Raw genomic sequence first — 13,525 nt, forward strand, 5'->3', positions numbered from 1 at the left:
TTTGCATATTACAAAATAAGCATAAGAGTCTTACATTAAGATACAATATCTATCGTTTTTAATAATCTATCGTAATCAACATATAAATTAACATGTGTGTGTGCACGCGAACGTGTGTGCATGTTTATATATATTGTTTTTTAACTTAGATCCTTAAGAGCGTGTTAGGCGAAATATTATTTAAAAAATTTAAACAAATAAATATGAATTTTAACAACCCAATAAGTTAGTTGTTAGTGTGAAAATATTTACACATACTTAATTATATGCATGTCACGGTATGAGAGAGTTGATAAGAAGTAATTTTTTTTTTTTAAAAGTTTTCGATCACCTCCATCATATATTTTATATATAAAGCATATCATGATTAGTAACAAGGTAATCATATAAATTTGCATTGTGTTAAGACAACTTTAATGATGCAAAAATATAAATTTTCAAAAATCATGACTTATCAAATAACACATAAATAATATAAACACAATAACAACTTATTGGGTAAATTTTTTTTTTTTATTCTTTCTAGAGAAAAGTCCTCTTTCTATTTATAGAGAATGCCCTCTTTTTAAATATTATCCTTAATGTACTTTAAATAATTATTAGATAGTCACTTGCTTACTTTTTTTATTTTTCTTTTCTTTTCACATGCATCTCTTTTTTCTTTATCAAATAGAAAAAAAGAGTTCTCAAAACATTGGCCAAATGATCGGATAAGTAATATACTAATGTCAATCCACTGAGTCGTGAATTCAATTCTCGACATACATAGCGAGACGAAATATCACACTTACGATTTACCTTTCATGATGTAATTGAGAACATGAGCACCGAAAACTGCGTAAGGACGATTATCTTAAATAAAAAAAAAAAGACATAAGGATAATTTTTGTCCCTTTAAACCATCAATAAGTTATACTAAAAACCACCTCTTTCAAAGACTTTGTCCTATCGAATGAGCCAAGGAATCCCATGGATGTCCTGGGAGTAGTAACTTATTGGAAGGGTGACCAGGAGTTGATAAATTTACCGTGACATCATTATTTTAGCAAAAAATGGAGAGAATCGAGTAAACAGAAGTGAATCTAGATTGAAGAAGATGCAGCAGCAGCCATGGAGGAATATAACAAACAGGAAATAGAATAACCCAACAACTTTGCACCAAAGAAAGAAAACAAATGTTTTGCCTTCCACCCATTGGACATTCCAAAGGGTAGTTATTGAATCTGTTGGTTTCTTGATTGCTAGTCGGTGTCAAACAGCAGCTATATTGTAATGAATGATTTTTTTTTTTTTTTTAATTTCTTCCTGCTGTTCTGTTGAATTGTTATCAGTAGTCTAGTACTAATCTGAGTAGACAGGGCGTAAAAGTGGGAATTGAAGAACAAGCTTTAAGAATAAATCTGCCGAGAGACTGACGTGCTTCAATTTCCAATAGTCCATGGCCCATACAGTTCTCCTCCCTTCACCATTAAACATCTGCTGCTACAGGGTTGTACCTTCTTGTTTAACGAAACTTTCCCTCGCATTTCTATTATCGGAACAAATCTATTTAAGTTATGATAAGCTATTAACCAATGAAACATCAGAGCATCTAAGAAAGATCATGGTGGTGCATCTATTAGTGCAGAGACGTCAAACGGGCCAACCACGCCATTGCTGAAAATATGCATGGCAGCTCCACGAGAGAACTTCCTTGCAAATAGAAAACATGGGACACGTGTAGAATTATTGCGGCACCACTCAGTCCTGTGTTCGCTTTCATAGTGTAGACGGTCGATATCCTGTGAAATTGTAAGAGGGCCACAGTATAGAGGGTCAAGAAGATTCAAAATCAACGTAACAGAATGTTAATCCAGTATATCCTATAAAAAAAAATATAGAACAACACTTAGATATTTTCGGCAACAAAATTTGACAAAGTAGAGCATGAAAAAAGTCAATCAGGGTTTCAAGCACGAGAACAATACAATCACAAATAACCACAGATAGTGCGTGCACCCTGCCTTTATTTGTCACTCGAGATGCCACCCTGTGGTTTTCATTGATTATTAAGCATTATATTTTTCCTCTATTATCTGCTAACTTGCTCCTACATACAAGGATGAGCAACTGCTAGGGGAGTTAACCAATTCCTTCCATTGGAAGGCCTACATTGTGAGTGAAAGGGCTGTGGGTAGAGCTTCTTGTAGTTTTAGTAGCAATCCTGGTCTTGAAAAGGATGTCATACGTAATTAACCAAGCGGCACCAAAATTGAGATATCAGAACAGTGATTCGCATACCAGCACCATGTAACAATTGCCTTGAAAAGTTATACACCACAGAAATTGAGCATTCCAACTGCAGTCTTTTAGAACATTCACAAAGAGAATTGTCCAGGTGACATTGATCAATTTATCTGAATGTGGATCATGAAAATTTTAAAATAAAACAAAGGAGATGAATTCCAGGGAAGCTGAAAAATTAAGGCACTATAACTATCACTGTGCCAAAAGGATTCATAATGAGAAATATAATGCACCATCCCTACTCGTCTATAAAACCCAGATCTCTCCAACCTAGCAATCACGTAACAGGGAGACACTTAAAATAATCACCTTTATTCTCTTGATTTGCTGAGGACCTGCATCTGCATAGCCAAATGTAATAGGATGCCAACCTTTATTGTCCATATTTGTCTTAGGTTGGTTCCACAAAGTGTAGGTCAATGTTCTTTGTTCAAGTTCACCTTCAAGATCGCCCATCTGACAAAAGAAACAAAGAACAGTAATGAAATGAGATTGCCAACTGGAACTGCTGATCCATAACAAAGTACTCGGAAAAGAAAATTGAAGGATAACATGATTTATTTAAGGACCAAAAATGGAAAAAAAAAAAAAAAAAAAGATCATCAATTAAGCTTGTCAAGAAGGCAAGGGATGAATATGAACTGGGCCAAGCTTGAGCGATACCCGAACAGGCTATGGGTTCATTGAGCCCAATCATTATGCACATCAACCAAAAGGAGAGGAAACAGATTAGTAATTTAGGTTCATTGAGCCCAATCATTACGCACATCCATCAAAATGAGAGGAAACAGATTAATGATCTGAACTCAATTAGCCACATGCTCAAGTTTCTTTGACAGATCAAACAGGGACCAAACGTATCCCATTTCAGCTCATGTAGGATTGTCTCTTCATAAGATTTGGATATACACTTGCTGTGATACTGCTTCTTTCAATCTAATACCATGCATATTTTATTATGGCATTTTATGTTAACATCCCATAAGTCAACCATCATGTAACAAAAACTAGATGTTAGGTGTTCAGGCCTGGACCTACAGTGTGGCCCAAGAGACAGTTGTCTCAGGGCCCAAAAATTCTGTTAATTTAGGGGGCCCATAAATCTGGGGATAAATTGACCATTTTGCCCCTGTTTTAAAATGATAGTTTTACCCCCTGTATAAAGTCTCTCCTTCTCCAAAATTTGCAGAATGCCTAACATTTCTCTCTTTCTCTCTCTCTTGCAATCTCTCTCTCTCAAAAACACCTATGTAAATCACTACTTTTCCTTATTATAGTTAAGGCTCAATAATTGTTTTTTATTTTAACACTTTTATAATGCCACAACCAATTGAGTTTGGTTCCTGCTCAACCCTAAACTCGTTATATATATATATATATATATATAGATATTTGCTGATGTTGCTGATTTAGTGTTTACTAAAAGTTAGGATTAATTACAATACATAAATAGATTAAAATGTTGTATTAGTTGATCAAACAATGGGTTAAGACACGCGCGTAATAGCTGACCCTTTAAAATATATTATGTGATAAGACAGATTGAATGGATAGATTATGTTATCTATTAAAAAAAAATGCTCGAACAATTTGATTGATATTGTTGCCTTCAAAATTATAAAAAGAGTAGTTTTTAATTAATCATTTTGAAAAAAAATTATTTTATTCTTTGATATGGTATGAATATTTATTTATTTTTTTGATATTTTATTATAAAAAAATAAAATTTGAATATACACTACGATTCAGGGGGCCCCATTTTTATATTTCTAACTCAGGGCCCCAAAATCTCAGGTACGGCACTATAGGTGATGTAGTTGAGTTGATGTAAGTTATAGTGAAAGATGATAATATAAATTGATTAGTCTTTCTACAGAGTATTTGATCAATTTCTTCTCTTTTTTGTCAAGTTAAGAGTTTGGAACATTCACCTCGTAATGGTTGTTATGATTAAAAGACTTAAAAGTAACAAAATTTTGGTAGTGTTAGATTACTTTTTAACTAGATTTAGTTGTGACTTGTGGAGTATCTATTTTAGGAATCTTGTAAGCCCATAACAGGCCTTATTAGTAAAAATACAACGAAGTTCGAATATGAAAAATCTATAAAAAAAAATAATAAAATTTAAATACCCAGAAGAGCTTGGTTTCCCTCCCCACCCCTTCGTCTCATCTCTTTTCTATCATTTCTCTTTGCTCTCTCTCTCTCTCTCCCTCAAGCTGATGCGGTCACTATTCCTATTTGAAGACGTGGCCCAAGGCCAACAACCTGGCCCATCCAAGGCCCGACCCCGACCAAAACTGGGCAGTCCAGAACAGCCCAAATAGCGCTGGAACAGTAGCAAAACCTCATAAGTTTTAGAATTCTACTTCATGTTTGATTAGGCTTTTATTTCTATTAGAATTCTAGTTGGATTTTGTTTACAAGTATTAGATTGATTAGCCAAACTCTATAAATATACATAGAAGTTAGGGGTTATAATCAGTTGTTTTTTATTCAATAAATTCCAGCAAACTAGTTCAATTTTTTCCAGCAAGCAACTTCAGTTCTTATGCCTAGTTGAGAGTCCAGTTTTGGTCGTTGAAGTTTGTTCTCTTAAGGGTACTTGAAACTTATTGTTTCAAGGGTTTCTTTGTGTGTTTTCTTTACACACGCGTTACACACTGCGTCAGGTGGTATCAAAGCGGTTAATCAACCAATCAAATGACAAATTTTGAAGGTAATTGTAGCAACAAGTCTCGTGACGGTGATCACAGGTTGTCCACGGTTTGGAGAGAAATTGAAGAACAGCGGGAAGTAACTTGTACCATCCAATAATAATTGGAGCAAATTAACAACCAATTGGTGTGCTTTACTACAAGTTGATGATGATAGGAACCTGAATAATGGGGTGAATCAAGCCAGAGCGGAAAGACCACCCATTAATCATGTCCTTGTTAATCCTAGAAGACCAATGATTGAAGATAGCGATGAAGAGGATGATCTTGGTCGAGCAATAGTTAACCTTGGTGGTAGAGGGGTTAGGAGGAATGTGCATCAACACAACCATTGGGACAACGATAAGTATAAACTAAAGGTTGATATTCCTACCTTTAGTGGAGATCCTGATATTGAGGGGTTTCTGGATTAGATCACTGAGGTTGACCGATTTTTCGTATACATAGAGATCCCAAATGAACAAGTCGTCAAGTTAGTGGCTTAAAAATTGAAGGGCAGTGCATCTGTTTGGTGGGATCAATTGAGGGAAGGTCGACATCTAATTTAGACATGGAGACAAATGAAGTAGCTGTTAAAGAGGTAAGTTTTTACCCCCTAATTATGAACAATACATGTTTGAAGCCTATCAAAGATGTGCACAGGGAATGAAGAGTGTGAATGAATATACCTATGAGTTTTTTAGATTGGTGAAGAGAAATCAATTGTCAAAAAGTGATAATCAACAAGTAGCTCGTTACTTAAATGAATTAAAACCTACTATTCGTGATAAAATTGGGGTTCAGATGGTTCTGAGTGTGCAAGAAACAAGGAACTTAGCTTTCAAGGCTGAGTTAATGTTAAGTGAGAGAGCTAGCAATGATAACTATCGCCAGTATAGCGGGAATGAAAATAAACAAGCAACTTTTGATGGAGGCAAGTCGATTCAGGGAATGCAACCTTTCAATCCACCTAATATAGTCAATCCTAAACCCTAATAAGGTTACAATAGGGGAAAACACTCGAGGTACTACTTTTAATCTTCCAAAATCCAATAACCTTTATGCAAAGCCTGTTCTCTTAAAGTGTTTTAAGTGCAATAAGGTCGAGCACTGATCTAGTGAATTCCCAAGGAGAAAAAATTAGTTAATATTATAGAAAGGGAGAAGAAAGATGTTGCTAAAGAGGAAGTATATTGCGGGTCTGATGGGAAGGATGACGAAGGAGAGTATGGACATGGAGAGCATACCTGTGTAGTGAGGAAGTTAATGCTATCTCAAAAGAATGAACATACTACTCAGCGGCATAAGCTTTTTCGCACGAGGTATACAGTTAAAGGAAAAATCTTTGAGCTGATTATTGATAGTGAAAATCAAGAGAACATCATAGGAAGAGATATGGTGACGAAGATGCAACCAACTCTTAAAAAACATCCAAACCCTTACATGATTGGATGGATCAAAGAACTTGGTGTCATACATGTGGATGAACGTTGTAGGGTGTCTTTCTCTATTGGTAAGTACTCTGACAAAGTCTATTGTGATATTATTGATATGGATGCTTGCCATATTTTATTTGGGAGGCATTGGTAATTTGATGTGGATGCTGAGCACTCGAATAGGAAGAACACATATCAGCTTGAGAAAAATGGTGTGCGTTATACTTTGTTACCCATAGTGGAAAAGAACCAAACCAAAGCTTCTAAAGTGGAGGGGCGAAATTTTCTTACCATTACACATAAGCACATTGAGTTTGTGAGGGAGTGTAGGGATACTTGAGAGATTCACTTGTTGGCTGTCAAGGGGGAAAGCGTGAGTGAACCACTGAAGGTGAATCAAATTCCAGTGGAAGTGTAGGGATTGTTGGAGAAATTTCATGATGTGATTCCTGAGTAGTTGCCTAATGAGCTACCTCCTATGAGGGATATTCAACACCACATTGACTTGATTCTTGGTGCTAGTTTGCCTAACCTATCACACTACAAGATGCATTCTAGGGAGAATGCGATTTTGCGTGAGCAGATAGAGGAATTGTTGAGAAAGGGCACATTCAGACTAGCATGAGTCCAAGCGTAGTGCTAGCATTACTGACACCAAAGAAAGATAGGAGTTGGAGGATGTGTGTTGCAGCTAACGACTTAGCCGAGCAAGTTTAAGTGGTTCATGAAGATGTCAAGCAAAAGTTGCACAAAACGAATGAGAAGTACGAGGCGGCAGCTGACAAGCATAGGAAGAACAAGGTATTTGAGGTTAGAGATGAGGTCGAGGTATTCTTGAAAAAGGAAAGGATTCCAACAGGAAAACAAAACAAGTTCAAGCCAAAGAAGTATGGTCCTTATAAGATCACAAAGAAGATCAATGACAATGCTTATGTTGCGGATTTACCTAATCATATGGGTATTTCCAAAACCTTTAATGTTGTTGATCTTTCTTTGTTTTCGTCGAATGCAGTGTTGTCATACCCGGATCATAATTCGAGATTAAATTAAGTGGAGGTGAATGATGGGGTCACTGTTCCTGTTTGAAGACCCAACCCAAGGCCGACAACCAGGCCCATCCAAGACCCGGCTCAAGGGAGGCCGACCTGACCTAAGCTGGGCAGTCCAGAACGGCCCAAACAACGCTAGAACAATAGCGAAACTTCATAAGTTTTAGGATTCTACTTCATGTTTGATTAGATTTTTATTTTTATTATGATTTTAGTTGGATTTTGTTTACAAGTATTAGATGGATTAGCCAAACTCTATAAATATACCTAGAAGTTAAGAGTTGTAATCAGTTTTTTTTATTCAATAAATTCCAGCAAACCAGTTCGTTTTTTTCCAGTAAGCAGCTTCGGTTTTTGCGCCTAGTTGAGAATCCAACTTTGGTCGTTGAAGTTTGTTCTCTCAAAGGTAATTGAAACTTATTGTTTTAAGGGTTTCTTTGTGTATTTTCTTTACACATGTAATACACATTGCGTCACAAGCTCTATGTATACCTTCTCTGTATGTTATCTTCCTCTTCTTACATCTCCTTAAGAACATTTCATCTCATTTGTATTTATACCTTCCCTTTGTTTACACATGTTCTTGAAGAACTTCGATGAAAATTTGACCTACATCAATTTGGTATTTCACAGTGGGCAATCCCATTATAAAAAAAAGCTCTCAATGTTGATGAGGTCAAAGCTAGAGGTCATATTCTCTCCAACAAGATGTTGATGTGGAACTCAATGGGAAGATAACAAATAAGTGATCAGTCATTTAAGAGTTCGGTTTTTGTACTTTTTCAGGTCCTTTAAGTAATAAATTTTTAGGGCTAATACATCGATATGTTCCATTCATTTTGTTTTAACACATCTGCATGTCTTGTAAGTCTTAAGAAACCTACAAAAATAGGCCTTGTTAGTGTAAAATATAAGAAAGTGAACTCAACTTCTTACACATTGACATGTTCAGAGTCAACATCTTCACATCACTTGGACAAAGATCAAACATGCTCCATAGTACTTGTAATCAAGGTAAGCCAAGCATGAGAGCTCTACTTTCTGCTAAGCGCTAAGCCCGAAAGTAGACCACTTTGCAGGCTCAGCAATTTTGTTTTAGAGGGGAATATAATTGCAACCAAAATAAAGAGTGAGTAATAATGTAGAAGACAGAGCAAGGAGGAATTCATAACTTACTGCAAATAGTGTCTGAACATAGTGTTCGTCTGGGATACAGTTGTGCTGCTTCTGAAGCTTCTGCATTCAATACAAACCCATAACTATAATTTCATTGACACAAAGGTGTAGGTCAGGCAGTTCACAGCAACATAACACACAGAAACAAAGACACTCTTTTTGATTGGTAACTTAATTGGATCAAAACTTTGTTCTGAACTTCCCTTAGCTTCTGGGCTGACCCTTGGAAGATGTCAGAGATTCTCCTAGAGTACAAATGTCAGTTACAAGTGAAGAGAGAAACCATATGAATTTCACAAAAACATCTAATGTTTATTCTGAGAAATTCATACATTTGTTCTGACCCCACCACCAAAATATAAAAGAAATAACTAATAATAATTAACAAAAAATGAAAGAAGAGATAGAATCAAATACCTACATATGAATCTACAAGGGTGCAAGGATATAATGACCAGATAGTTTAAGTCAATTTGAAATCCAGGAAACAGAAAGTACTTACAATGTTCTGCTCTCCTTTGCTGGCATCTACAGGTGGCCGACGCTGCAAAGTCATAAAGAGTTGAGCAATTTAATATAAAAGTGACTGGCAAACACCCATGGACTAACACAGAAACACCAACATAACTGGCATCAATGCCATCAGTTCTTTAAGTTTAAAATTAAAATCAAGAGGCCATAGATCTAAATCTTCCATTTAACCTTTCAAAAAGGGTATAGGGAATGACATATTTACAGTCTCAAGAGTAGCATTAGAGAGGTCCCCAGACCCCAGATAAGAGTACCAAAGATGCAAAATATACAACAGTGTATTATGTTACTTCTGGGACACAGAATTTACTTATAATAGGCAGTTAATAAAAGCAATCATGAATAAAGGAATTCCTCATAAGTGGAAACTATTTTAGGCCCAATCATATACCTTGCAGAATTTCTTGAAGGCAGGAAAGATGACCTCATCATCTACAACAACCTCAGCATGGCTCCGTACTAAAGAAATCCACTGAAAGACCAATCAGTTTCAAGTCAGGGAATAAATATGCATACCATAACCTCTGAAGTCATATTATCTTCTCTTCATTGGTAAAAGATAAAAGATGGCGCATTCTTTGTCCAGTTTGTGAACCAATTTCACTTAAAGGGATTAGGGCTTGTGGTCGTCGTTGGATTGGCCAAACAGTTCCAGACTGTTATATGCAGCATTTATGCATTTGATATAGTCTCATTCTCCAAAACAAAGCCAACACAGAAATTGTCTCTGCCTTTGACTCATGGCATAGAGCCTGCAGACCATATCCAAGGCATTATAGATGATCTCTTCTTAGTATCTTAATTGTCATTGTGGTGACTCCATTTCTGTTAGCACTGTTACCTAACTTGGGCTACAAAACCTAGGGATATAGATGAAAAATATAAATGTTTTATCAGTAAAGCTTTTCATACATGAATCACACCAAATGATTTCTAAGAAGCTCCCCTGAGGTTGTCTGCTCTTGTGGATTCAATTTCATGGTAAATTTAGATGAAGTCCTAAGATGTAAAACCTGTGATCCTTTTCGCCATTTGTTCTTTGGAATAATAGGTGACATCTCAGGGTTGTAGCGGCTTTCATTTTTGTCGAGAAAACTGCAGTAAGGTTAACAAATAAGTCCAACTGCCAACTTGCAACAATGAATGGAGAAATCAAAGACAACCAAATAAGTAACTAAGACAATGAATTTACCTGTCAACAAAACTTTTTGGTGAAGCCATCAGGTAGCTGTAAATATAGCTAAAATTGTACAAAGGAACACAGCTGCATAATACAAGTGAGAGGTGAATAGAAAAAATAGAACTGGGAGTGTGGTTGCGAGAAAGTGCATGATGACATGTGATTTAACTAAAAGGCATGTCCTAACAAAGAATGTGTTCAGGGAGGGAAAAGAAAAAGATGCACTGACTGAGAACTTGATATGTGTCACAAAACAAAAAGAAGGCCGAAATTTGGGCCAATTTTGCTGTGGATTTTGGGTTGTTTTTAGCTATTTTCTTTACTGCTATTAAATGTAACTTTATAATTTCCAGCTGGAAGTTAGTTAAGACAGTTCTGCCAGGTGTAAAGGTGGCTAGAATAGGACAAAATGGTTTGTTATAGGAGAGGTGATCTGCTGTGGCAGCACCCAAGAGCAGACTATATAAGCTATGGGCTCCTCCTGTAACGGTCATCGAAAGTTCTATCAAAATTCAGATTTCCTATTCTCTCTACTTTCTCTCTTCCTCTCTTTTCCAATCTCCTTCTTCTTTCTTTCTACAGTTCTTCAGCAATCCCTTCTAATTCACACCGAATTAGGAGAGTTGTAATTGTCACAGTCTAGCTGTGACAATATGGTTTCTTAAGAACACTAAATTCAAAAATCCACCTTGATTGGAAATACAGTAACAAAAAGCATATTTCAAATATATTTGACCTAGAATCAAACAAGCCAACATCTTAATGCACTGTCCAACTTAAAGAAGAGCAGTTGGGGGGGGGGGGGGCTGGGTGGAATAAAAGAAGCACTAAGTGAAATTGACATAAAATTACAGGGAAACTTAAAAAAAGGTGAGTAATAGAAGCAGTAAGTCCAGAATCTCAGCTGCATTTTGTAGCCCAAGAATGTAGATTAATTAAAAAAAAAAAAAGCGCCAAGCAGTTGAATGACAATCAAGTGAATCGCAATACAAAATAGAAAAGGAAACAAAAATGTCAAAACACTTATCAGCGGCATTTGGCTCCTAGATGTTCAGAATTACAAATCAGTGAGCAAACAGGTCAGAAACATTTTGTCAGGTCTCATCTATTCTATTTTCCATTTTTTGCACTTGAATTTCCTACTGCAAAGATTGTCAAAAAATTAACGCTCATATAGCTTCACCACATCAACCAAAACTACATAATCTATGGCCTGATAAGGATTGTCAAATTAATGTTCACGCATCTTAACCATGTCAACTAAAACTGCATGATATATGGTATCCAGTGGGTATCACACAGCATATGTAGAATACATCTCAACCAAATATACTGCTAGCATAAAATCAATCATGAATAAACAAACAGTTGTTCCGATAACTTTATACCAACCTATCCGACAAGAGCACAAATCTCTGATTTGCTGGATCCTCAAGTGCTACACCTAGTAATAACCTCTCAGCTTGAATCATACTTGCTTCTCCCCATGCCACCTTCAATAGCACTAAGAAAAATAAAAAATACGAGAAGAAAAAGAAAAGCCTAATTCCCAGTACAGAACATGAAAGCAAAACAAATATGTATTAAGCCCTAGTAAAGAAGAAAGCAAACAAAAGACCATAGATAATAAAGTTTGGGATGAAAATGTTACAATGGATGTGCAGGTATACAAGCAAAGATAAAATTAGAAAGGAGGATATTCAAAATAGGGTTGAAGCGACCTCTATTGAAAATAAGATGCATAAAACTTGATTAAGATGATTTGGTAACTTGCAATAAGGTTGAAGCGACTCCAATTGAAAATAAGATGCATGAAATATAATTAAGACGATTTGGTCATGTAAGAAGAAAACCAATAAAGGCTACTGTGATGAGAGTGAATGGAATAGAATCGATCTTTAGCAAAAGAGCTAGAGGGAAAAAAAGAAAAATTTGATGGGGAACTCTCGACTATGATATTGTTTAAAAGACGTTTTGAAACTCTTTTACTTTTCTAAACTCAGCTGGGGTTCCATTGAAAAAGTCTATAAAACAACAAAGCCGCTGCAACTCCATTAAAGCTTGTTTGAGATCTTTTTAGAAAGATAGCAACAAATAATGAGCGACAACACCTGAACACATTTCAAAATTCTAAGCTTGAATAAATTCACCAATCTACCCGACACAGCAATCTTTTACCGTTCATTTTCCGTCTCAGGAACAAAACAAACCATAATTTGGTACACCGTGAGTGATTTTTCTAGGTTAATCGTCTCTCTTTGCAGTAAACAGATGGAAGAAAATACCTTAATACTATTAGTTAACTGCCGATCATAGAAGAAGGCAGACCTCGTAGTCGACTCATCAAACAGAAAACCAGGCTCCGAATGAACATATATCGAGAAATTAGCCACATCAGCATTCTGCAAAACCACAAAATATATGAACATAGACCAACACCTCAAACGAAAATTTTCCAAGGCATCCATTTTACTACGTCAGGAAAATTTTCCAGGAAACAAGAGAAAACCTCGAAGAAGCTCCGCCAAAGAAAATCGAGCGGCAGGTTGCGACGAGCAAGGAACAAAAACGCGACCTTCGGAGGACCTTCGAATTCAATTCGAGATCTGCGAGAGAGCGAAAACGAGGAAGGAGAGAGGTCTGCCTGAGAGTAGCGATGGAGTCGGAGGAGAGCGAAGAGGCAGAGAGAGACGGAGAGGACGATCACGAGCCTCCAGCCCAACCAGAACACCTGGCGCGTAGAGAGTGGAGGCAGTGAGGCGGCCTTCTTCGCCATGGATTGCGCAGAACCGGAACCTCCTGCAATCCAAAGCTGCAATAGCTGAATTCAGAGACGAGTTCATATGTATTACGTGAAGAAGACAGTTTGAGAGGGAAAGAGAGGGCGGTGGTTTGTACACTGAAGGCTGATCAGAGACAAGAAGGAGCATTTGAAAGGAGAGAAACACTGCGTCGCCTTTCACTTCTTCGGTTCGTCCCAGGCCCGCCGTGTGGAGAGACAGTCAAAGAACCGATTTGGATGGCCCCATGGTCATGGCCATGACGGTGGAAATAAATAAATAAATACCTCTGATGCTTCGTTCCGTCGTCTACCATTGGAAACACGGCGTCGTTCACGTACGCAAATGAGACCACTAACCGCCAAAATACATATTTTAGAATACGCATTTC

The 13,525-nt window shown here is 36.8% G+C and overlaps 1 protein-coding gene across 5 annotated transcripts; it reads right to left on the bottom strand.

Annotated features, from left to right (window-relative positions):
• Positions 1–1,135: 1,135 nt before the first annotated feature.
• LOC127807761 (glycosyltransferase BC10-like) lies at positions 1,136–13,407 on the bottom strand. Of its 5 annotated transcripts, none has more exons than XM_052345823.1 (11): positions 13,253–13,407; positions 12,864–13,166; positions 12,640–12,756; positions 11,747–11,847; positions 10,367–10,438; positions 10,188–10,269; positions 9,566–9,646; positions 9,146–9,187; positions 8,644–8,700; positions 2,596–2,742; positions 1,136–1,781 (listed from the first exon to the last, which is right to left on the bottom strand). In XM_052345823.1, the coding sequence occupies exons 2-11, from the start codon at positions 13,128–13,130 to the stop codon at positions 1,602–1,604; spliced, it is 1,146 nt and encodes a 381-aa protein (XP_052201783.1). In that variant the 5' UTR covers positions 13,131–13,166; positions 13,253–13,407; the 3' UTR covers positions 1,136–1,601. The 5 variants fall into 5 exon arrangements, 4 of the variants coding, with proteins under 4 accessions (XP_052201783.1, XP_052201780.1, XP_052201782.1 ...); XM_052345820.1 differs by having other exon boundaries at positions 8,644–8,703; XM_052345822.1 differs by having other exon boundaries at positions 8,644–8,703; positions 12,864–13,153; positions 13,253–13,392.
• Positions 13,408–13,525: the final 118 nt, after the last annotated feature.

Source organism: Diospyros lotus, chromosome 8 (genome assembly GCF_014633365.1).
Source record: "Diospyros lotus cultivar Yz01 chromosome 8, ASM1463336v1, whole genome shotgun sequence".
NCBI classification, from domain to species: Eukaryota; Viridiplantae; Streptophyta; class Magnoliopsida; order Ericales; family Ebenaceae; genus Diospyros; species Diospyros lotus.

What these genes read in the sequence shown, in the direction of transcription:
- LOC127807761 (XM_052345820.1), bottom strand. Translation starts at nt 13,130, where the DNA reads ATGGCGAAGAAGGCCGCCTCACTGCCTCCACTCTCTACGCGCCAGGTG. An exon ending in CCAAAAAGTTTTGTTGACAG is followed by an intron (nt 10,270 to 10,366) that starts GTAAATTCATTG and finishes ACCTTACTGCAG; the next exon opens with TTTTCTCGACAAAAATGAAA. An exon ending in AATGGCGAAAAGGATCACAG is followed by an intron (nt 9,647 to 10,187) that starts GTTTTACATCTT and finishes TTGGTCTTTCAG; the next exon opens with TGGATTTCTTTAGTACGGAG.